At 36.4% G+C, this 25,823-nt stretch overlaps 1 protein-coding gene across 2 annotated transcripts in view; it reads left to right on the top strand.

The window, feature by feature from the left end:
* adcy2b (adenylate cyclase 2b (brain)) overlaps nucleotides 1-25,823 on the top strand; it is a 92,019-nt gene that overhangs the window by 63,699 nt on the left and 2,497 nt on the right. Inside the window, exons 4-21 of one of the 2 annotated variants that reach the window (XM_077196424.1) lie at nucleotides 4,919-5,068; nucleotides 7,900-8,048; nucleotides 9,038-9,149; nucleotides 9,551-9,678; nucleotides 11,565-11,723; nucleotides 12,052-12,184; nucleotides 14,691-14,867; nucleotides 15,007-15,050; nucleotides 15,209-15,289; nucleotides 15,738-15,807; nucleotides 15,977-16,074; nucleotides 18,041-18,125; nucleotides 20,452-20,589; nucleotides 22,221-22,337; nucleotides 23,189-23,385; nucleotides 24,083-24,167; nucleotides 25,143-25,301; nucleotides 25,603-25,749. In XM_077196424.1, coding sequence (XP_077052539.1) covers nucleotides 4,919-5,068; nucleotides 7,900-8,048; nucleotides 9,038-9,149; nucleotides 9,551-9,678; nucleotides 11,565-11,723; nucleotides 12,052-12,184; nucleotides 14,691-14,867; nucleotides 15,007-15,050; nucleotides 15,209-15,289; nucleotides 15,738-15,807; nucleotides 15,977-16,074; nucleotides 18,041-18,125; nucleotides 20,452-20,589; nucleotides 22,221-22,337; nucleotides 23,189-23,385; nucleotides 24,083-24,167; nucleotides 25,143-25,301; nucleotides 25,603-25,749 — 2,229 coding nt within the window. The remainder of the gene's footprint in view (nucleotides 1-4,918; nucleotides 5,069-7,899; nucleotides 8,049-9,037; nucleotides 9,150-9,550; nucleotides 9,679-11,564; nucleotides 11,724-12,051; nucleotides 12,185-14,690; nucleotides 14,868-15,006; nucleotides 15,051-15,208; nucleotides 15,290-15,737; nucleotides 15,808-15,976; nucleotides 16,075-18,040; nucleotides 18,126-20,451; nucleotides 20,590-22,220; nucleotides 22,338-23,188; nucleotides 23,386-24,082; nucleotides 24,168-25,142; nucleotides 25,302-25,602; nucleotides 25,750-25,823) is intronic. The other variant, XM_077196425.1, reaches the window with a different exon arrangement.

Below are 25,823 nucleotides of genomic sequence, written 5' to 3' on the forward strand. Positions count from 1 at the left end.
TGGATAGTTGAACTTTTATGGATTTCAAAACAGAAACGGCCATTCACTGCCATTATAAAACTTGGAAGAGCCAGGACATTTTTTAATATAACTCCGATTGTATTCGTTTGAAAGAAGAATGTCGTACCTAAGATAACTTGAGTGAGTAAATCATGGGCTAATTTTCATCTTTGGGTGAACTATCCCTTTAACAACCTCTTCTGGTCTTACTCGCAGTCCTTACTATAACACTAACGCCCTGTGCTGATCTCAAATGCGTGTGCGGAGGTTGCCATGGAGAAGTTACAAATTTGATGTGTCTAAAAGAGGCTCAGACAAGATTGACCTCAAAAATGGGGCAAATTAAAGAATGTTCCCAGGCTCAATGCAAATTAAGCTTTATTGTGACTGCATTTCTCGTATTGTGTCAATTACCACAGAAAATTATTTTTACTCATCCCTCAATCCCCTTTGTAAAAAAATGCAATTACAGTAATACGCTTACTATGGAAGTACATGGGGCCAAAAAAATAAAATGAAATAAAACTAATTATTGCTACAGGACCTGGTTCATAGTATCAAGCATTCGTACCAACCTAATAAATATTTATGACCTATTCATTCATAATAGTATTGTTAAACTCATCTACTATATGGGTAAATCTCAGAATTTGTCAAGAACCTGTCCAGATCATATTTCAGAAAAACAAATGAAGTTAAAAAATAAATTAAATTTTAATTAAAGAAAAAGCCTGTTTTATATTTATTTATTTGATATAAAATACAATTCAATTACATATATATTTCAAATTTCAAATGCCTTATGCATAGAGTTTCAGTTATTGCAAATAAACCTAATTATCTAACACGCTGTAATGGAGTCCACTAGAGGCAAGTGTAGATGAGAACCCAAGTGCAGTTTATTTAGGATAACGTGAACTGACATAAAACAAAAGCATGGCGTGGCGTGGAGTGGCATGAACTCAAAACAAAAGCATGGCGTGGTATGAACTTAGAGCAAAACATAAACATAAAGCTTACCAAACAGTGGTACAGTGGAACAAAAGTTGACCAAGACACATAGCAAACATTAGGGCTAAAATACACACAAGACAAATGACAAGACAAGGGACACCTGTGAACAATGAACCAATGACAACATGAAACATCAGACAAGGGAACACATTGCAGGATCACATGACTTGAACAGGGGATCACATGACAGATATGAAATAGGAACATGAAACATAACCAAATCGTGACATATCCCCCACCGCCCAACATGAAACATAACAAAACATAAAGTCCTGGAGGGCATTCTTGGGGGAGGGATGGTGGGCCATGCCCGTGCAGGGAAATAGGGCTAGGACCGTGGCATGTTGGGCCTGGGCCATGGAGAATGGGCGGACATCGGCCGTGGTCGGCAGTGCAGGAAGCCATGGTAGTTCAGGAAGCCAGGGCGGAGCCGGCAGTGCAGGAAGTCAGGGTAGTTCAGGAAGCCAGGGCGCAGCCGGCAGTTCAGGAAGCCAGGGCGGAGCCGGCAGTGTAGGAAGCCAGGGCAGTACAGGGGGCCAGAGAGGAGCCGGCAGTGCAGGGGGCCAGGGAGGCACGGTCTCCATGGCCTTAATCAGGTATCTACTGCTCTGGCTCGGCAGGCGTGACGTGAAGACTCAGGCTCAGCAGGCATGACGTGAAGAGATTCAGGCTTGGCAGGCATGACGTAAAGAGGCTCAGGCTTGGCAGGCATGATGTGAAGAGGCTCAGGCTCGGCAGGCGTGACGTGAAGAGTCTCAGGCTTGGCATGCATGACATGAAGAGGCTCTGGCTTGGAGGGTACTGTGGTTTTGCGGGGCTCCTCGTCCACAAAACCCACAGTAAAAGTTGAGCCACTCAACAACAAGGCATAGTCAATGTATTGCTCAATGGAGAAATGAATTTTCCCCCCAGGCAGTCCAGAGTACAAGGGTTTGTCTAGTCCAAACCTAAAAAGGTCCTCTAAAGCTACATCATTAAAATCTACCAGGTGACTGAGTCCACAAAATTTCTCCACATAGGTTTCCAGGGGACCATTCCCCTGGCGTAGATTCAGGTGGGCAACCGCTGGGTTCCTTGTAGGTCAAGTTTTCTGTAATGGAATCTACTGGAGGTAAGTGTAGATGAGAACCCAAGTGCAGTTTATTTAGGATAACGTGAACAAACATAAAACAAAAGCATGGGATGAACTGAAAACAAAAGCATGGCGTGGCATGGCATGAAATTAGAGCAAAACATAAACATGAAAATAAAGCTTAACAAACATTGGTACAGTGGAACAAAACTTGACCAAGAAACATGGCAAACATGAGGGATAAAATACACACAAGACTAATGACAAGACAAGGGACACCTGTGAACAATGAAACAATGAACCAATGACAACATGACACATCAGACAAGGTAACACATGACAGACATAAAACAGGAACATGAAACATAACCAAATCGTGACACGCCCTGCTCTTTTGTTAAAGATAACAGCACCATATTCAGTACTGTACTGATATTTGTTCAGTCTGACATGAAGCAAGAGGCCGTTGAAAGCTTTTTGTGGGCTGAACTAAATTCACTTTTCCTGAAGATCAATATCTTTCGAATCAATATAGAGACACATCACTCTCTAGATCCTTATACTGATTATATCTTGCGCTAATGCGCTTACTTCTGCCATTTGAAACTCAAAAGCCATTTGGTTGCTGTGCATATTTTCCTAAAGTGTCTGTGGTCTGGCAGTAATGTGCTCCTGTACCTATGAAGCAATTTACTGCATTCATTACTTGTTTTATACTGTATGCCAATGCCGTATTGAGTACATACTGAGTCTCCACATTAATTCAATGCTAAATATTTAACATATCCATTACCATATTGATAATTTATATACACTTGCGTGGAAGTATGGTTTTCTGAGAACTCACCTCTCTCTCACTATATTTGACAATATACAAGAAATTATATTTTGCTAAAAAAAAAAGCCTTTCAGATTTTAGGACCATTTATATTTAATGCATTGTGGCATTATTTCATAATGATTACTGTAATTAAAAAAATATATTAAGATATTTATTTCAACATATTAGACAAATTAATATAAGAGTTCACATTATGTCAGTATTTTGCAAAGAAATGCTGTTTGTGTGTGTGTGTGTGTGTGTGTGTGTGTGTGTGTGTGTGTCTGTGTGTGTGCGTGCGTGCGTGCGTGCGTGCGTGCGTGCGTGCGTGCGTGCGTGCGTGCGTGCGTGCGTGCGTGCGTGTGTGTGTGTTAAAAAAAAAATATATATATAATCAAAATAATTCCTTCGTTAATAATTCGTTACACAGAACTTTTTTAGAATAAATAATAATCCAAAATGATTCACACCCTCACAAAATCCACACGCCCAACCCAAAATCCACACATTTAACGCCCTATACAAAATTCACACTCATTAAAATTTCTTCACCTCTACAAAATCCACACGCCGTACCAAAAATCTACACATCTTCTATACAAAATTCACACCCTATACAAATCCCACAGCTGTACAAATTTCACACCCTATTGTAAATGTAGGATAAACAGCCTACTTGCTACAAAGTCTGCAACTTTTGTCAGAGCACCTGATTTTGCTGGGCTTGCTAAAAAAGAGATTCTAATTCCCTATCATAAGGGAAGTCCTGGATGCTGTCCTCCTCTCCTACTCTTTCTTCAATGCCTAACGAATCTATCTCTTTCTCTCCCTGACCCTGTCTTTCTGCTTGAGCAGCACTGGTTGAAACTTGTAAATATTATTTATAACATAACTAATTACACTGGTCGGACTGTTCAGCTCTGTTTCACACTGATACCTCCGTTTCAGGCTGGTCTCATCCTTAACACGTGCCTTTTTCGGTCGCGGAAAACACTTTTCAATACTCATCTGGATTGAAACAGCAAACATTCAGTGTAAGAGTAAAAAAATTACATAACATTATTTATAATACGTTTATTTGATTCACAGCTGCTACATATAGTGTTTTGACCAAGATAACCCAACTGCATTTTACTGCAAACTTGCGACTAGTTAACTTTCTAAAGAAGGCGCAATCGCTTGTTTGCTAAGGGTCGGTTCGGGACTCCAACATTAACACACTGACAACATTGAATTCAGAATGTAAAATAATTTTTATAGCACTTTTTAATGTGTGATTTTGTAAAGGTGTTCACGAGATACCAACCTTTCGTAAACTTGTGAATTTCGCCAGCCGTCTTCTCTGCACCAAATAGACCAAGCTTCCGGACTTCCAGGGATGATCTCATTTTAATGGAGACAGACGCGGTGTGCACGGAGGGAAGGGGCTGTGTGTGTGTGTGTGTGTGTGTGTGTGTGTGTGTGTGTGTGTGTGTGTGTGTGTGTGTGTGTGTGTGTGTGTGTGTGTGTGTGTGTGTGTGTGTGTGTGTGTGCGTGCTTGTGTGTGAGAGAGAGAGACGCGTGAGTGACAGAGAGACGGACGGAGAGCAGAAAAAATAAACGAATAACGAAACACAATATGTGGTGGCCGGTGTTGATTCTGTGGTGCACCTCCACAAATTAGTCTATTTGTAGGAAACACAGGATATGAATGACCTATTTATCAATCTGTCAGTATATATATATATCATATTGTTTATAGATAGATAGATAGATAGATAGATAGATAGATAGATAGATAGATAGATAGATAGATAGATAGATAGATAGATAGATAGATAGATGATACTGTAGATACATGTAGTTACTTATTATTATTCTGTACTTAAATGTATAATTACACTGTAACACAGACACCTTAAAATAAAGTGTAACCTTTCTTTTTTTAAGAACAGTGTCTGTAACATCCAGAGTCCAGAGCATGCAGTTTCTCTGTTATACCCCTGACTAAAGCTGTTTGCGTGTCTGTGTAGATCCTTGCTAATATCATCATCTTCATCTGTGGAAATGTGGCGGGAGCCTATCACAAACACCTGATGGATTTGGCTCTTAAACAGACGTACCACGACACCTGCAACTGCATCAAGTCTCCGATCAAACTGGAATCTGAGAAGCATCAGCAGGTACGACTAGAGGGATGAACAGATTGCCTGTACCACGTTTTTTTCAAAGAACAGATAAACAGTGCTGAACTGCGTGGTGCCCGGTCCTTCAGGGGACAGGAAGTTAATGTAGGCCTCGATTGGGGAGGTATCGGATAGGTTTGAGCATGACTCATTCCTGCAGCTGTATTGAAGAGATCATTATATCACCACAATGGGTGACTAATATTTGAAGGCGGAGGGGGCCGAGAGTTAAATTTGTCCGTCAGCCCCCCCCCCCGCACTCTGTTTCCTGTTGGATACGGGTGGGGCGGAAGTTTGTACCGGGCGCCCCTCTTGCCTGGGATAGTTTTGCTTATTGTTGTTTTGTGTGAAATAATGAGAAAGTGTTTCTCCGTGGCGATGGCTGAGTGAGTGAAATATGAGCAGCGAGATAAAGGCAGATCGCTGGCGGCACTTCTGCTCCATCAGGAATGATCACTCTCACTCTGTGAAATATCAGCCTGTTGAGCACATGCCCCCAGCTTCATTATTCTATGAATGTTATCGGAGTTGTGTTTCAGGCTTTCTTGGCGATTTACAGAGCACAAGGCAAGAAGACAATGACAATGTTTCACTCACTCACTCAATGCGCAACATGCTTGACTCTTGTATGTGAGAATGGGGCTCTTCAGTCAATATATCATCAACTGCCATATTGTAAAACATGCTGGAGTTCCTTCATTTACCTCCTGCAGGGCTGCTCACTGTTTGGTCATTCCAATCAGAACATTAGTAGAGCACAGACCATCAGCCTAATTACAGATATGCCTCATTTTACATTTCAAGGGTGAATAAAACATTATCTTTGAAATATATTTTGTCATTAGAAGAGTTCAGGTTTGAAAAAGCACAGCACAATATTTGCAAACCCCTAAACTTACTTGTGAATAATACCTTAAATCATGCAGTTTGTTGAGAAGTTTGTTTTATCTCGAATATTGAATATATTTATATATATTCATTTAAAAATAATTATCAACATATTTCATCGAAATCTTAAATTAACATGTAAACTTTGAAGGCCCTAAAATAGCTACATTTTAGAACATTTTTTTTTGTCTCAATTGTTTTGTGTGTTTAAAAAACCACTGAATCAGAATTCATAAAATCTTAGACTTGATGGTGGACACTTTCGACTTGGGCCAAGAAGCAACCACATAGCAACACCCTAAAAATCACACTGGCCCCTTAAGCAAGCCCACAGAAACACTCCAGCCACAATATACACATCCACATTTTCTTCTAACTAAAAATCTCTAAGTGATATTCTAAATATGTAATATTCAGATGATAGGATGTCCAAAAAGAACATCCAATTTTGCAAATTAATATTTCTGCACTTTAACAGAGCAGAAATCATATTAATTTATACTGTAGAGAAAGAACCACAATGGATTAATGACATAATTTCCTTTAGCAATCACTCCCCCAGACCGGAGGACATGCAGTACTTAAACCCATTATTGTAGACAACCTGCTTTGATTTGCCTTTTTTTTTTATAATAGTACATTAATGGATTTCACCTTTTTTCCTGCTGTCACAATGTGCACATGGCACACACCCCATTATATATATATATATGTTTTTATTTGACCTTCATTAAGCAGTATGTCCTCTGAAGAGAGGGAAAAAAGAAAACGAGGTAGAGTGACCGGGTAATAAAAAGATAAATTAATGGACTTTCCATGTTTCCCATTGTTCATAGTTTTCTTTATTTTATGTATTCACTGTAACCCTGTGTTAACCCTCTTTTAAGTGTGAATAATTGCTTAACCCAGGGTCAAAAATTGACTTAAATAGTGGTTGACCAATATGTCCAATGCCAATATGCTATCTAAAGAACAGGTTGGCTGAAATAAAAAAAATAATATCCCAATAAATGTAGACTAAAATTTAACAACATCTGAGCAAACAAAGGCTAAATGTTCTTTGGTAGAATCACAAATGTTTCTTTTACAATCAGGGTAGTTCATTAGTGGCAGGAGACATCTGTTACACTGCTATGATTCAATCAGTTCATCCACCTCAGTTTTCATTTTTCTCTAATTTTCTCTCTCGCTCCACCAGCCATCCATCATTTGTAAACAAAAATAAATTAAAAATTAAAAAGTGCTCAAAGATTAGGGCTTTGTTCTAAATAACATACTATCATACTACTTGTATTTGTATGTATGTATGCAGCATTTATAATGTGAAAAAATATACATTTTCTGTATGAACAATATCAAGGACGTAGTACAAAAAAAAAAAGAACAGAGCACACTGTTCTGAGAAATGCAGTGTGTCAAACTTAATCTTCCTTCTTTGGTTAATATATATGTAAACATTTTTTTTTTAAAGAACAGCATTTATTTGAAATAGATTTTTTTGTAACATTATAAATATCTTTACTGTCACTTTTGATCAATTAAAAGTATTAATTTCTTCTTTTTTTGAATGGTAGTGTATCACATTTTCCACAAAAATATTAAGCAGCATAACTCTTCAGTATTGATAATAAGAAGAAATGTTTCTTGTGCAGCAAATCAGCATATTAGAATGATTTCTAAATGGGACACTGAAGGCTGGAGTAATGATGCTGAAAATTCAGTCTTGACATCACATGAATAAATTACATTTTAAAATATTTTCAAATAGAAAAGAGTAATTTTAAATTAAATGTTATAAATGTTCAAATATAATAATACATCTTTATTAGAAACTTTTGACCAGTATATCAATAATTAGATTTTGAATTATTTTACAAACATAGCCTTGGAAACCCTTCAAAGGAATGGCGAATAACTATCCTCCTCTCTACGACCAATAGGAGCGCCTCTTGCTGTCCCTGCTGCCCGCCCACATCGCGAGAGTGATGAAGGCAGAGATCATTCAGAGGCTGAAGGGTCCTAACTTTGGCCATGCCGAAAACACCAACAACTTCCACAACCTTTATGTACAGAGACACACCAATGTAAGGTAGGACTTATGACACACATACTAGAGTATCTCTGGACTCAGCTGATTTATTTTAGGCCGCCTAGAAAGAAAATAAAAAATATATGTATATATTTCCTATACACTGCACCTGCTCTCCACTGAGCTGTCCTACCCTCAATAGATCCTATCAAAACATCCTGCCCTCTTTCAGTCTGCTCACAAAAAACAAGCTATTCATCAACCAAGATACAAGTAGCTATCATCTAAAAGAGCCTAGACACTTTTCTATGCTTCTATTACAATTTAAAAGCAAACACAATCTTCTGCTATACAGGGCAAACTGTTGAAGAGGCTCTATCAAAAAGCAAATGTAATTTTGTTAATTGCATTGAAGGACAAGAAGTGCTTTGCTGTTTTTAAAGCAATACTGCTATCTGCTTTAAATCGGTTTTCCTACCCCTATAATATCCTTTCAATTTTTTCAGTAACTCTTTCTGAATGGTCCATTGATAGGTTAACAAGGTAATGACTTTATGAGTGAGTCATTTAATCATTTACTTGAACCGATTTGTTTACGAAACAAGTAACTTTTTATGAGTCACTGAATCATTCACTCAGCGATTCACTGAAAAACACTGATTTATTCAGGAATGCAACAAGGTTTTCTCTTTATGGATAAGTCATAGAATAATATACTTATCCAATTTAAAAAAAATACATAATAATTCAGGGGCTAATTAAGTGACTGCCTTTATGAGTGAGTCATTGAATCGCTCACTCAAGTCATTAATTAATTCAGCTCAGAGATGTAACAGTTCAGTTTGGTGTTTTTGTATAAGAGCAGTATCACACATGCTGTTGGTTTGAATATCAGCACAACAGTGTGTTTAAGGACTTTCAGATATTTGTACAAAAGACAAATGTTTATTAAGAAAATAATAATTTGCAAGTTGTGTATTATTCTAAATTCATGCTCTTTAACAGTTTGCATAAGTCTCCTTTTGAGTTTTCTCGAACATTTTCCACAGCATTCTGTATGCAGACATTGTTGGATTCACGCGTTTGGCCAGTGACTGTTCACCTGGAGAGCTAGTCTACATGCTCAATGAGCTCTTCGGCAAATTTGACCAGATAGCCAAGGTATCATAAAGTCCTAACAGGCATAGGAAACACCAGAACTGGTTGTCATACATACATAGTACAGTAGTGGCCAAAAGTGATGTCGGCCTAGGAAAATCTTTAATCACCCTTTATTCAAATATGGAACATTTGTTAAACTTAGTAAGCATATTGCGTGGTTGTGCTTAGTCAATTGTTTTATTTGTGATAATTAAATTAAACATGCTAAATTGTACGGACATAATTTTTGGCCAGGCTGTCATAAAAAGAAATTATGAACACATGCAAAAACAAAGAGAACAAACAAAATATTAATAACTGATTATGTTGTAGTCAATGTATGTTTTTTCCAGTGAGCTTTTTTTTTTTCCTGTACAAAATGTAATGTCTTTTACACTGCTGTCTAATTTGGTTTGATGCAGGACAACGACTGCATGCGGATCAAGATTCTGGGCGACTGCTATTACTGTGTGTCAGGGCTGCCGGACCCTTTGACCGACCATGCAAATAACTGTGTGAAGATGGGGCTGGACATGTGTGAAGCCATCAAGTAAAAGAAAACGCTGTCTTTTTCAAACACACATGACTATTACACAGCTCTCTGAAATAGTAATTGATTCTAATTGGTCAATCACAGCTATGTGCACTAAAAAATATTTGTTCAATAACAGCTAAATAGACTAATTGACCTTTGTTTCAGGGAGATTCAGCTGTGCTATTTAAATGTCTGTGCAAACACAGTGTAAAATTCAGTCTTGATAGGCAAATTTAATCAAAATTTGGTAAAGCTTACAATGCCTGAGGTTGCTAGCCTTTGGGTCATTCTTCGAGGTGTCCTATAAGCCAGTGGCTTTCAGGGTTTATTTTGAGATGCACATTATCCCTTACATATTTTTCCATTTCTACATTAGAACATAAAGACCCTTTGAATTGTATCTGCTACAAAGTCCTAAAACCACTACACATGAGATTTTTGTCACATTATGCTCTTTCATCATCTACCAGGGACCACTTCTGTGTCTTTTTTTCCCATGGTGTCTGTCTTTTCAAGCACTACTCTCTGAGGCTGAAATAACCTGCATACTCAAGACGCTCAGATGTGTGATATTGTTGAAACCCACACATTCTCCTTTTCCACTCTTTTTCCATCTCAAAATGCAGCCCCTTTTTCCAGTTTCACGATTCCTCACCAATTCTTCATTCTTCCGCTCTTCTGCTACACATTCACTCTCCGTAATGTTACTGAAATTTTTGCTACACACACACACACACACAAATCCATTTGAGAAGGTAATTGAGGACCCTCCAGTGTATTTTCCAACATGGTGTAGCTCAGGCTGAGGGGCTCTTAGAAATATGACTGGTGTGTGACGGGTACACTGAAATGATATGTCAGCAACATACCTCCTGTAGTGCCATGCAAATTTATTTGTTTGTTAAAAAAAATATTTTACACACACACACACACATACACACACACACAAACACACACACACACACACACACAAACACACACACACACACAAACACACACACACACACACACACACACACATGCCATGCACCTTTTTATTTATTTTTTATTTCGTTTCATTTCGTTTCGTTTCTTCGTCAACAAGTTTCACCAGCAAGGTCATGGATTTGTTGCAGGTGAAGCATGGTTATACTAAATGGATATACCACAAACTAGACCGGAAACAAACTAGCATAATCCAGCCTGAATTAGTATTCACGCTGCCCTAAACTGTTCTTTCCAGCTGGGAAATCGTAACATTCAAGCTGCCTTATCTAAAACACAAGATGTTCTGTGTGTTGAATGAATATATACACAGGCACCAGACACACTCCCTCAGAAACCAACACGTACCGCCACTGACAGTCCTGGCACCTTCTGATATTTAATTTGCTATAAATATTTCTGGTGTTAAGCTATGTCAGTGTAATATGGTACTGTTTCAGTCATTTCAAAGGATGGAGGGAGAGACTGAAGTGTAAAATCTTCATGACACTGGGAGAAAACTTGATTTATATACATATAATATTAGTGAGTAAATTAGTCAAGAGTGTCCAGTATTATGTTTATTATGATTTTAGTATTATGTTTATCATGACCTTTTTTTCTAAAGGTTTATGCTTAAAGTTGGTTTAGTAAGTAGACAAAATTTAATTGTGCCTTCACATAAATTTCTTTAAAGAAATTATAATTTTTATTTTTAGACTATTTCAATAATGACTGTTAATCGATAAAAAATGTATATCGAAATTATGACATAACATGCTGATTAATTAATCAAATTTATCACATACACAACACAGAAAAGCTCTAACACTAATTTTGCATATGTGTAAATGAAATGAACAAGTTTTCTTTTTAATAGTAATAGTAAAGAATGAGCAGGTGTGTCCAAACCTTTAATACTTTTCCTGTTATTTCAGGAAGGTGAGAGATGCCACTGGGGTTGACATTAACATGCGTGTTGGAGTTCACTCTGGGAATGTTCTCTGCGGTGTGATTGGCCTCCAGAAATGGCAGTATGATGTTTGGTCACATGACGTCACCCTGGCCAATCACATGGAGGCAGGGGGTGTACCTGGGTAATATCAGCAAATGACTTTTGTTTTTCCCCATTTCAGAATTTTCCCATATTTGCTACAAGTGCTATTATGCTCATGGAGGGTTCTTGACGTTAATAGAAATGCTCTTTTGAAAGCACAATGAATGTGCTTTTGTGCTACTAATGAATGTTCCGTTGAATAACCCAAAAAATTACAGAAACGCAAAGGGGTACATTCATTTTTCATATCTTAACTCTATTGTCTCTCCAGGCTTTGGAACATTTGTGAAATACTCATATAATGCACCTGTTTTTGTGAAGTGCCCTTTCATTTGCCAGCCTGTAATAGTTTGTGTGCTCCTCTCCAGACGGGTTCACATCTCTTCTGTAACACTGGAACATTTGAAAGGGGCATATAAAGTCGAGCCAGGCAACGGACTAAGCAGAGATTGTTACCTGAAAGAGCACGGCATCATCACGTACCTAGTCATCAACCCGAAGGTAAAAAAATCACACATGCAATCCAGCTTTCACATGTTTATAAATAACTAGCCATTTACATTTCCTGAGGAAAATAATGGTGGCAGAGTGATCTTGGTGGTTTCTTACTGGCCCAAGTGATTTTAGGGGTTTAGAGCAAATCATCTATTTTCATAAATAAAATTATGAATAACAAAAACAATCCATTTATTACCCAGAAAATGAGTTAAACAAAAGCATTAATAATAGCCAAACAAACCTTCTGTATGATATTTAATGAATCATATCACGATATGTCTAGTTATGCAACTACTTTGCTAATTAGCATTGCATTCAATTCACCTTGAGCATTAATTAGCATAATTACACTATTTACACTTTGCAGTTACACAAATGTGACTTTGTGGTCATATGTGACAACCTTGGAAAGACTGTTTATCAAAACTCAAGTTCAAGGGAATGGGCATCAAGGCCCAAAAGATTCCAGAATATCCGTCCATTGAGATTAGTGTGGGCTTTTCAGCCCACAGATATCATAATGCCTGGTATAATTTATTAAAATAACAATGGCTATTGTTTTATTTATCCAGTGCTTTATTTACTTTTCAACAATGCATTTGCTTTGCCCGAGGTAACAAAAGCAGCAAATCTTTCTCATAAGAGACTCGTACATTTATTTCTGTTCGGTTTGAGCCTCTCGGCCCTCTTATCATAACAACCCACTGCACACCCACTCCTTTCACATTCCCAATATGATGACTGAATTTGAGTTAGGAGGGCTTTTGCTTGTTTGTTTAGTTTTTCTTTTTTCACCTGTTGTTTAGTTGATGCCTGTAAGCTTTTTTTCTGATGAACTATGGCCATCGAGTTAAGTTGGTGTAAAGTAGACCGTACAGATTGGCTCTGTTATCTTAAATGCTATAGCAGGGGTTTTCTACCTTTTGGTGTCAAGTACCCTCAAATATGACAAAAGAGACCCCTTCCATAAATACATATTCATTTACGTATAAAGCCCCCTCTTCCCATTTTTAGGTATAAGAACCCCATTTATACTGTGTGATATTGTGTGATGACATGTTGTTTTCAAAATTAATTAATTGCCTTTTATATTGTCACTGTACTAAAGCCAAATCCAATTATTAAAATATTATTAGGAAAATATTTACTTTGTAGTTCACAGAATACCTTTTTTATACCCATTAGTGTTAAATGTATAAGCCTGAACATAAATAAAAAATTGAGTTAAACATATTAAGTAAATAAATGTTCCTCATAGCACCCCTTTAGGTTTTCAAACCCCAGTTTACTATTTACTTCATCATTTCAATAATCATCCCATGTTACTGTGCACTAATGGAATCTGAACCCTAATTTGGAACCATCATTTTATTCTTAAAACGAGACACTACTTGCAAAAACACTGTTTTCTCGTGCATCTTTCAATTTTGAGATTTTGGGCTTTTTGGATTTTCATAAAGTGTTTTTCAGACTTGTGGAAAGAAAACATCCAAAATACACTTTTAAGTGTATCTTTTATAGCACATTATCTATTTGTGTCTGTAGATTTCAATTACAGTACATATCTTTAATACGTTTTCTCCTGTACTGAGGCAGAAATTTCCAATTCAGCAGCACTTACACAACACCAAACTTTACAGGTTTATTCCTATATATATTCTGACGGTTTTTACAGAGGGGTTTATATAATTTGCCTGATTTTATACATTTTATTCCTAGATTTTTTTTTGAAAAAAGTGTTTTTTCTTGCTGTTGACAGTATTTTCTGATAATAAAGAGATAAAAAGAGGGTTTTTTTAACCTATGTGGTGTCTTGCGTCTGCTCATAGGATAAGGACAAGTCTCATGAATAATTCTCAGAGACAGATGAGTCATCAATGTATTATAGTCCCAAGAATTTTTTTTTAAATTGAGTTTTAATCTAGTTTCCTCCAACAATATAAACTAACGTATTGTAACATTGGCTTCTATGATCTTCAACACACATAACTCTGTTAAAATCTCAGACAATTTGGTTTGATGATGACCCTTTAAAGGAACCAAATAATAATATTTACAAATCTGCTTACAATCAAAAGATCACAGTTGTATGACCTTATTTGTATTTTAACATATTTTGGAATATTCATATTTGATTCCATTAGGATCCTTTGGGATTTGATCCAAATCATGACGATAATAATAATACTAATAAAACAAAACAAAAAAACATTAGAAAATTCTGTTCTGTACACCAGTGGCTCACAATAGGTTTTGCTTCAGGACCCAGATTTTACATTGGCCATCAAGTACCAAAATTCATTTAGCATCCAAAAGAAACATAAAAATGTCCTGAAAATAAATATCAGATTGTGTAATACATTTGATTTAAAAATGTATAACAAAACACATCTGTGACCCACCACTTCAGTGCATTTTCTTATCCGATTTTGGGGATTTCTGTTTTCTAACGCCTCTAGCCTTTAACACATCCATTTAAACTTGTACTTCATGTTATGGTGTTACTTAGGCCGAAAAACGGAGTCCCTTGCTTCCTTCTTGTCTTCGCACTACTCTGGATGGAGTCAAGATGAGGGCGTCTGTCCGTATGACACAGTACCTTGAGTCCTGGGGAGCAGCCAAACCTTTTGCTAACCTCCACCATCGAGACAGCATGACCAATGAGAACGGCAAGATCAACACACACGTGAGTCAACCTGAGCACGTGGAAAGATAACAGTGATTCTGATTCAAGATTTTAATGATGATCAGTCAACAGGACTATCTTGAACTTAAACACTTAATAGTGCTCTTTTAATTATAATTTGCTTCATTTTTTCTTACAGGACGTGCCGTTAGGGCAATTAAACTTCCAGCAAAGGTCCGAAAGGTCTGTTTTTTTTCTACTGTTTATTGCTTTATAACAAAAAAAAAGCAAAAATGTAATTTCAAGTGAATACCTTTCAGAACATTTACACTGAGCTCATTTGCATTTCTATGGTTGTTTGAAGTCTCTCTCCCTCCTTTTTCCTCTCCAATCCCTTTCAGAACAAAATCGCAGAAGAAGAGATTTGAAGAAGAGTTGAATGAAAGAATCATTCGCACTATTGATGGCATCAACTCACAGAAGTGAGTGTCTATTATGCTCTGCATCTTATCCATATGAAGGAACTCATGAATTCTTTGAGAAATATCACAAGAAATAGTGATAATAAGGATCAAATCTTACCCCACAGTAAAAGTGTCTAATTTATACCTGGAATTTTTTTTAAAGACATGTAACATGTAAAACAAATATTTATTAACATTTTTTAAATAATAAAAGCAAAATGCTTAAAAAAACATAATTGTTAAATAAATAAATAAAAATGATATATATAGTAAAAAATTCCAAAATAGGATTTTCATTAGTGGTTTCAGATTTTGTTATAAAAATATAACAAATATTTGTCAATTACAATTCACTTTCAAGGCATTTCCTGCATCAGTGCCAAAGAAGCTATTATAATAGCGATTCACCTTGACAATGAGAATTTAATTGATATAAATTACTTTACTTATGCTTTTTTTCCACCAGACAGTGGCTGAAGTCAGAGGACATTCAAAGGATATCTCTATTCTTTCACAATAAGACACTCGAAAAAGAGGTACATCCTTTCTTGAGGTGTGGTATGTGCCATTGAATGACTAATACTGTACTGTCCTTCATTGTGAAGAGAAAAACACATCAGAATCAGAACTAAGACAATCAAAGCAAAGACGCATAGGAACGTAAGAGCTGAGATATTGAACTTTTTTTCTTTTTTCTTCTAACAGTACAGGGCCACGACTCTGCCGGCCTTCAAGTACTACGTCACCTGTGCTTGTCTCATTTTCTTCTGCATCTTTATAGTGCAGGTTTTGGTCTTGCCCAAGTAAGTACCATCTTTCAAGCATTTCATTGTCTTTCACAACGCAATTACGCAGTCAGCGACTGTCTCCCACAGCACTTAGACCTACTGACACATAATAATATTACAACATCTACACAATTGAAAGAACATTAGTGCACCGATAAATAATGGCATGATGGGGACATCAGTGCCTGTCTGAAAAAAACTGCCCTGAGCAGATGGTTATAGATTTTTTTTAAATCAGAGGTCAGTCTGGTTTGAAAATTATGTCTCCTTTTGTATGAATTCAGAAAAATCTATGCAAGACGTCACCCTAATTTACTGCTCATGTTGACCGTGAACACATTCACAACAGTCAGAAGCACAACGGTTTTCTCAATCTGTGTTCTTACTTTCTGACATTGATTTTATATCACATATAACACAATTGGTTATGTTCGGCACCGCAAAGACTGGAGCTAAACGTTTATGTTCCTATATTCAAAAACCCATTGAATTAGTGATGCCTGCTTAGGCTATTCAAATCTAAGTTCTAACATTAAACTTCGGCATCATATTTGTCGACACTTTTTGTTATATGGACGTGAATGCTACTTAATCATGCGGCATAATGAGAAGAGATGTTTCAATATTCTTCTAAGCAATTAGACTTAATTTCACCTAGCAGACAATGAAACAGTTGAAAAATCCCAAAGATTTTTGTTGTTATTGTGAACTATTCAAAATGGTTGTTGGTAATTGAAATCAAACTTAAATAAAATAAAATATAAATATTAGATGAAAGGCTTAATAATCTTAAATAAACATTTGAAATGATGCCTTAGCAATTAACTGGAATAAGTTTAAATACTAAAATGACTGCTAAATAAAACTAAAATAACACTGATCTGGGCCCTATCTCGAGAGCAAAAAGTGTTTTCAATCTCTTGAGATATGTGTTATTTTCTTATTATTTATATTCTATTGTTGTATTTAAGTTGTGGTAAATCTGTTATGTGCTTTTGTCATTTTGTTTTATTTTATATATATATATATATATATATATATATATATATATATTTCTGTATAGCTTTAATCTATTTTATTTCAGATTTAGTAGTCATTTTAGTACTTAAATGTCATGATTCTGCCTTCATGTCTTTGATTTCTCCAGTCTTGTGGCAGGATCATGGCAGACCCATGTTTTGTGTTCAAGCGCATGGCCAATTATTTGAGCCATGTGCTTGTGTTGTCTCGTCACGTTACCCCGCCCCCTTGTTATCCCCGTCTTGTCATTATTGCCTAGTCAGTTTCAACTGTCCTCGTCATTAGTGTTCCCTATATAATCCCCTTGTGTTTGCTGTCCTGTGCGGTTCATTGTTTGACTATGTTTGAGTCTTGCCGTATGTGATCTGTTGAAAGTCTTGTCATCTAGAAGTGTCTGTTCCTGTCGTAATTGTTAGTTTACTGTCTGAGTATTTGCCTTGCCCTGTCTTGTTTTGCCCCATCGTGGGCTTTTGTTTTCTGTTTTTGTCGTATAATAAATCCTGTTAAAGTCATTTGCTGTCTGCGCTTGGGTTCGTCTGCTATCCACTTGACATTAAACTTATTTCAGTTAATTGCTAAGGCATCATTTCAAGTCTTGATGTTGTGTTTTAAGGTGGGCTCTTTTGACCTGGAGCAGGTAGCAATCTATAAACAATGACTTTAAACACCCTAGCAATGGCATAGCAATGCTCTAAAAACAACTTAGAACACCTTATTAATCTCGTACCAACCGACCTCAATAGCATAGCATGGCAGCATCACGTTTTGCACAGGCAAGCACTTCCAAAAATCCTGTTACATATAAAAAATCTAGCATTGTTCAAGCATGCCGAGCAACAGTTCTTATCTCTATGTGTGGCATTTTATCTATCCTTCTCTTTTCATGTCAGAGAATGAATAAAGATTGGATGTTCGCGTGTTACTTGCTTTAGAGTATCGCTGATGATTTTGTCTCTCACAGAACCACCGTCCTTGGAGTATCATTCGGAATGGCTTTCCTTTTGCTCGCCTTGATCCTCGGCATTTGTTTTGCTGGTCACATACTGGTAAGTGGTAAATATAGAAGTAAATATAAAGTAGCTTTCTGTGAGAGTGAATTAAGCAGATTGGCTTGTTTCGTTCATTCTATTCAGATGTAGACATGTTACACGTCTATGTTCCATGGAGGAAATAACTGTATACTGAAATGTCATTTAATAAGTCGAGCTTCCCTCACATTTGAGACCCTCATCTTGTTAGAGAAAATGTCATACCGGGAGGAAAAAACACCATATCAAAACAAGATTGAAATTTTCCTTGTTTTAGCCGGAGGAACAACACTCTTTTTCTGCTCTTAGAGAGCGTTGTCTATAATCAAATTACGAGCTACTTTGGACCTGCAGAACATAAGTGGCTTGAGCAAATATCACCTGCATATATCTATTTTCTTTCTCCTGCTCTTTCTTCCTTAATATATTATAAAAGCTTAGAATGAAATGGCTTATTCAACATTCATTTTGTGGTCATATTCCACCCCAAACTAAAAAGAAATTAACAAGAAATCGTTTTCTTAAAGACAATTAAGCCTGTTTTTATGACCATTAAGGTGTATTATATTTCAAGTAAATTCTCCTTACAATAATGCAATTTTTTTTAAAATTGTATTTCTACTTTTATTTATAAAAATAGGCTTTGTTTTCTTAATGCAAAATGTCATTTCTTTTTTTTGGGGGGGGGGGTTCTTATGAGATTCTTCTCTTGTGAGATTTAACCTCATTCCATGGAATTCCAGCTATAATTGAAGTAACCTGTATTGGGGCATCCAAGTTATATTTTTAGAAGGCATGACCTTCCAAAGGACTTTGAAGGGTTTGCATGCCGTTCACCCACCAGCACGACTTGATTTGTTCCCAGTTCGTTAATTAACCAAGAATTTATGATGATAAAGTAGGCCACATTGAATAGAAAACTTGCACTATACCAACCTATCCCTGCCCCCTCCTCTTTTTTCTCCTTTTTTTCTTTTTCTTTTTTTTTTGCGCGTCACGAGAAAAGCAACATGACTGATGATAATTTGACTGAGTTGTTTGTCATCTATTTTTCTTGCTGGATTGCAATAAAGTCAAGTCCCCACACGTTTGGGGATTGTGGGTATGAGAGACCATTTTATGAAGCTCTGTGCCACCCATGTTGTGTGTTCCTTTTATAGTAGGGCTCTCTTTTGGTTTCACAAACAGCAGTCAGTGTCATGAATGTCTAGATTTTTTCTCAGTTTGGTTTCCATTTATCTGATGTGAGATTTGGCACAATCCTACATTCAACCCACAGATTCACAAATACGAAAGATGGGTTAAGGTTATCTTATAGTAGTGCTGTGTTTAAATATACGAAGGCATTTTTTTTTTTTGTATAGGTGATGTTACTAACAAATGATTGACTGGCGAGAGGGTTTTATGATTTTTTTGTTTAGCTCCTCTGCCTATTTTCTCCTTTTAGTTTTAAGCCTAAAGTCTTGGTTAAGTGTTTTGTAAAGTGATGTACAAGGTCAGTTTTACAAACATATCTCATTATTTCCTCAGCCTAATGTCTGTCCAAAACCTATATACAGTTTTATATGTGCTAAACAAGCATATTTGTCACATTTAGCCCCCAAAGTGAGTAAGTTCTATCCTCTCATTATAGCTAATCGAAAAGTTTAACCAGTTAGCAGCAGTGGTGGACGAAGTACACAAATCTATTACTTGAGTAAAAGTACAGATGCCCTAATAAAATATTACTTCCGTAAAAGTTTTAAGTACTCCTTTCCTTACTCCTTGAGTAAAAGTACAAAAGTACTTGCTTTTTAATTAATTTAAGTATTAAAAGTAAAAAAGCTATGATCGACGAATCTTTGTTTTGTAATTTTATATTATATATATTTTATATTATCCTTATCCTCAAAATACCTGGGGGAGAGGGAAATTGCTGGGTCTAACTAGCAGTATGCTAAGATAGTATGCAAAGCAGTAAGCTCACTAACCGAAGACTTATTGAAACACAAACAAAGGGAAAAGTTGTCTTAGCCAATATAATTGCTATTGGGACCGAGGGGGTTCGGACTCTGCAGGGGCATAGGATCTACTCCAACCATGTTTCAGCCTCATTTTTAGGGAAATTGTGGAAGTAAAATGGATTGTGAATGGCATTTCATGTTGGCTTCTACTCAAAGTTGATATAGATGCCTCTTTTTTATTATTATATTCACTCACTATGAAGTTATGTTTATTAATGTGTCTCTGACTTGTGGGGCACAATCATAACCTTGAGCATTTGGAATAGAAGCAGATATGCTAATGACATTGGTGGGAGTTGAAGCTTGTTTTTGTTTTTTGTTGTTTTCTCTTGTTGCCGTAGCAATGGGGCAAAGCAGCTTCCTGCACAATGCCCAGGCTCCCCAGCTCCTCTAAAGTCATCACCAACAAGCCCTGGATACGACTTGCACTCACCATGGCAACCACTGCACTTATCCTAGTCATGGCCGTATTCAACATGGTGAGCATCACTTACTGCCCAAAACCTGGTCTATCAGCTACATTTTTCTGCTTTTAAAAATGACTGACATTTATTATATTCACATTATTGTTCATTCGTGCTTTTGATATTAAACATATTAAACAAAGTCTCACCTTTCAAATATGGTCATTTTTAAAAAGACATTTAAACAATAAATACCGTTTTGTGGCTCTTTATTGTGTCGTGACAGATCGCTGTATAGCCTCAGTTAAAGCTGCTCGTGAACCGATCATCTCTTCCTTCTAGTTCATTTATAGCATCAAATAAACATGAATGAACATAAGAAGGAATGTTGTTTTAACCGCGGAAAGGCGTCAGTATATTCAGTTTTTCAAGTTCAAATCCTCCCATGTTAATCTACTAACTCTCCTGACTGCTTTGTCGGACAAAATGGCGGATGGCGAAGTATGATTGGTCAGATCACCTGTCAATCAAGCTCCCTGCGAAGGGTCAATTGATGTGATTACTTTCAAGATAATCTGAAAAATCTTTGTGTGTGGTCTTGCTCTTATCATGTCAACCTTTGAGAGGGTAGATCAGGTGATCTAACTGCTACATAAGGACCAGAGATATAAAGACCAGTTACATTCTTAGTAGTTAAATGGTACGCACTTTTCATTCCTTGGGTACAAATTCTTGCTTGTATACATATTCATTATTTAAGTGAAAATAGTTGAGAAAGAAAACACATGTGTAACAGTATAATTGATCCGTGTGGTAGGTCTTAAAGTGAGAGCAGCCTAATTATAAGATAATATTAAAAATATCTATATGTCAGTTTTTCCCCATGGTATCGACATCAAAATTGTGGCCAGTGAAAATGGCGAGTGGCTAGTAACTTTGGGAAACCGCTAGCCACAGTGACTGGTGAGCAAAAAGTTAATGTCAAGCCCTGTACATGACGCATTCATTTAGATAGTTGGTTGATAAATCAGTCACCAGTTTTTGAACCAGTTGGATCCGTAGTTTTAGCTATGGAATCAGCACAGGAAGGGTAGAATTAGCATCATCTCTCTGAATGGATTCATCATTGTAGTTGACATCACTGTACTGGGGCTCGGGTCCAGTATGGATATAATGATGTTTACCGTGAGCTCAAGTGGCTGGTTATCAGTGGGAAAAGAAACCCAAGAGCATGTGACTGAATACTTGGGTTTTTCAAGCTAATGTCAATTGGTTTCACACGTCTAAGATCAAATGTTAAGCTGCTCAGCTGGGCTTGTTAGAACATTGATATTTAGTTATCTAGCAGTGACATTCAACAAAAACATTTTGGGACGCATATATATATATATATATATATATATATATAACTGAATTTAAGTATTTATTAGTCGCATACACCACAGATTAGCAGGCATCTTTTCGGTTAGCAGGCATCTTTTCAATTAAATCCTGCACCAACTGGACAAAAAGGGGCCAACTGGTCATCTTCTCTGCTTTTCCCATCTGCTTGCAGCTCATTGTTTTTTTTTTTTTTTTCTCTTGTGTAAAAAAAGGTGTTATAAAGTTTTATGAAACATATTTGTTATAAAAAGCAACAGATGTGTTTAGCTAAGAGTGGTGGTGTCTGTAATGCTCTAAATTGTGTTTTCTCCATCTGTTTTAAGTTCTTCTTAGTTGAAGATAGAATGATAGCATCAACTCCACTCAACATTTCCAACAGCAGTATGGATGGTCCATATGGTCAGACCACTAACTCCTCAAACAACAAGTTCTACTTGCCAGTAAGTTGCAACAAATCATATCTCATGCGTCGGTAATTTGCTTCTCAGAAAAAACGGTTTAAACTGAATAACCTTTTATCTATAGTCCCACATGAAAACATATTGTAAATCATTTGCCGAGATGTGGGATTCAAAATAAAAACTTCTCAGTGTCTTTAACAGAACATACTTGTGATGAATCATGAGTGTCATGAGAAGCCAATTTGTCTCACTATTGTGTCACTATATAATAAGTTACTTCATACTGTGCGTGATTATGTATGGCCACTCTGTAATGATATTTCACAGCTGGAAAATATACTGGAAAATATAGTTATGCACTGAGAGCTATGTAGTGCTTATATGAAATTAAATCTTTACAGATATCAAGATGCTGGACTAAAGCATCCTCAAGCATTTACCTAGAATGTTACATTGGTTAGGGAATAAGAATCTTGGTTTTTATAGCCTCTTTTTTAGCTTTTCTAAGGATCACCCATTTTTTAATATTTCAGGAGACATATGCTGTTTATAAATATAATTATTTTTGTATTGTGTTGTTCTACACTGATTTTTTTAAGATTTAAGCAATTTAATTAATAGTACAATTCCATCAAATTTAATTGAATAATCCTTACATAATTTAATTAAATAATTGAAATTAATCAATTAATCTTTAATCAGTAATTATTCTATTTAATTTGATGGAGTTTTACTATGAATTAAATTGCATAAATAAATAAAAAACATTTTGAGTGTATTAAATTCTTAGCATTTAAATATTGGAAGTTCAAAGTTCTCTTTTCTGTGAGACTGCATGGCCCTGACGAATGTACAGATGTGAATCTAACTGGCTGTCTCTGCCCCGGCAGTATTTTATCTACAGCTGCATTCTGGGATTGATCTCATGCTCCGTGTTCCTGAGGATCAACTATGAGCTGAAGATGATAATGATGCTTGCTGCTGTAGTGGGTTATAATATCATCATTCTCCAGACACACGCCTCCATACTGGATGATTACAGCACCGCCCTCTACAGAGCCCAGCGACCTGTACCTGTACCGAACCGGTACTGGATTCCCATACACTTCCATATACAGTGATCAAAAAAAGTTGTCTCAAAAAATCTCTAGCGTCATTTATTTGTAGATTCCACTTGGTTTAATATTTTGTTATCAAATGCAGTGACATTCAAGCATTTCTAAAAGGGTAATTCACCCAAAAATGAACCCTTATGACCCTGTATGAACTCTGAGCAATCCCTTTAAGTGTTCATTTTCTTTTAGGAGGCACTGCTCACACATAGTATTAAGGAATGAGGAATTAAGCCACATAGATACATTTGAGAATTGCGGTGTCAATTATTTTCCAGAAGGTCTCTCAATTTCCCCAGGGAATATGAGTAGCAGGTGCTTTTGCTGATATGGCAGGCTTTGTGTGGATTAGTCTTTTTTGGATGACTAAAGGATGAGAAAATATTTTTAAAAAGAAAACCTATTGTATTTCTCTCATATTTAATGTTCTTTTTTTTCGTTTCTTTTATTGATCTTTCCTTTTCATGCCTTCATTAGGTATTTATGAATGGAGTAAAATTAAGTAATTGGTCGAATAAGCCACTGCAACTCCCTATACAACATTGACATTATGAATCTGAATAGTGAACTGTGTTGCTGAGAAGTCCGTGTCCTACTCTATACACAATAGTTTAGCCTTTATTGTGTCATCTTTGACCTTTAAGTTTTAAATTTCTCTTTGTTCCCCCTCAGGCCGGGTGTTCTTAAAGATTTGAAGACCATGGGCTCCGTGTCATTGTTCATTTTCTTCGTCACTTTGCTTGTGCTGGCGAGGCAGGTGAGTCTCTCAATCTGAAATATACAAAAAGATGTGCTTTAACTGCTATCATACTTGCTCTTTTTTTTGAGAGTGAGAGAGAAGTTCATCTAAAGAAGTAAGATCCGCGTATAACAAAATAATTTAAGACTTTTTAAGCCTCCAGAATGCTGTGTTCCATAGACTTCCATTGTAAGTGCATCGTTAATGAGTGGTAATGAGCTAAACGTGTACAGTATGTAACACAGAACTTTCCTTTAATTGATTAAGGTCATTAAATTGTGTAAGATGCCTGAATGTTAATCCAATGACAACAGAGGTTAGCCTAATCTTGAAACAGTCACTCGTCAGCCATTTTATGATTAAGGTTAAAGTATTGTGGCAGTACAACTGTGTGCCCAGTTTCCAAGGCTTCAGTTACTATCAGCTCTCATCAGCCTCTGGCTGTACAATAGCTTCCCTTCAAAAATGTTCTAATAATACCACTAATAAGAAAAAATAAATAAATCATAGTACAATCATGAAAGTATTGTATGTTTTTCAGACTTTTCAAAATCAGTCAGACTTTCCTTTTTTCACTGTGTGCTTTTAATTTCGAGAGACTGTTTATCTGTAGGTGCTAGGTCTGTCTGTGCAGTTAGGCGAATTCAATCAATTCAAGTAATGCAGAGTTCGGGTTGATCAGGTGAAAGGTTAGCCGGGAACTTCTTTTTCTCCAAAGCAATGAAAAAAATATAGACTAGGTGAGAATGACAGTGCATAGGCTACCCAATGCCTTTCAAGGTGCCACTTCCACTGAAATCTTTTCTGTGATGAATGTCAGAGAAAATTGAAGCAATTTTTCATGATAGCAGCCTTTTGTGCAAGAAAAATCCATAAATATGTAAGTTGAAATGTCCTTGTGTGCATATGATTATGCTTTCTTTGTCCTCTTGAAAGCCAAATACGGTGATCAGATGTGTACCATCTCTTTACCTCTGTGTCCTCTTGTAACAGAATGAATATTACTGTAGGTTAGACTTCCTCTGGAGGAACAAGTTTAAGAAGGAGTGTGAGGAGATTGAGACCATGGAGAACCTGAACCGGGTGCTTTTGGAGAACGTTCTACCAGCCCATGTGGCGGAACATTTCCTGGGTCGTAACTGGAAGAATGAGGTGAGAGGCATTCATATGTTTTAGAACACTAGTGAAAAAATTTCTATTGTGAATTTCCCAAATGTATTAACTTTTTTAAAAAAATATATTATCAGCATTACAATTTCAGTAAAAAGTTGAATTAAACTTTATTTGAGAAATATCTTCTTCTTTTTTTTTTTTTTTACAAAGTTCACATTTATTTTTCTTCTTCTATTTCTTATATAATATAATATCATATAATATAATTAATCAAAACTTTTTTGTCATTATTAGTCATTTTCATCACCAGACATATTTTTATTTGCTGTATTTTTGATAGGACCTCTACCATCAGTCGTACGATCTGGTGTGTGTGATGTTCGCTTCCATCCCAGACTTCAAGGAATTTTACACAGAATCTGACGTTAATAAGGAGGGGTTGGAGTGTCTGAGGCTCCTCAATGAGATTATTGCAGATTTTGATGAGGTACACTCACAGGCACATCCATATTTTTATAAGCACTGTGCAAAGTTAAACTTAAAGGGACAGTTCAACCAAAA

Source organism: Siphateles boraxobius, unplaced genomic scaffold, assembly GCF_051911475.1.
Source record: "Siphateles boraxobius isolate OS27281-9 unplaced genomic scaffold, OSU_SipBor_1 35, whole genome shotgun sequence".
Lineage (NCBI taxonomy): Eukaryota > Metazoa > Chordata > Actinopteri > Cypriniformes > Leuciscidae > Siphateles > Siphateles boraxobius.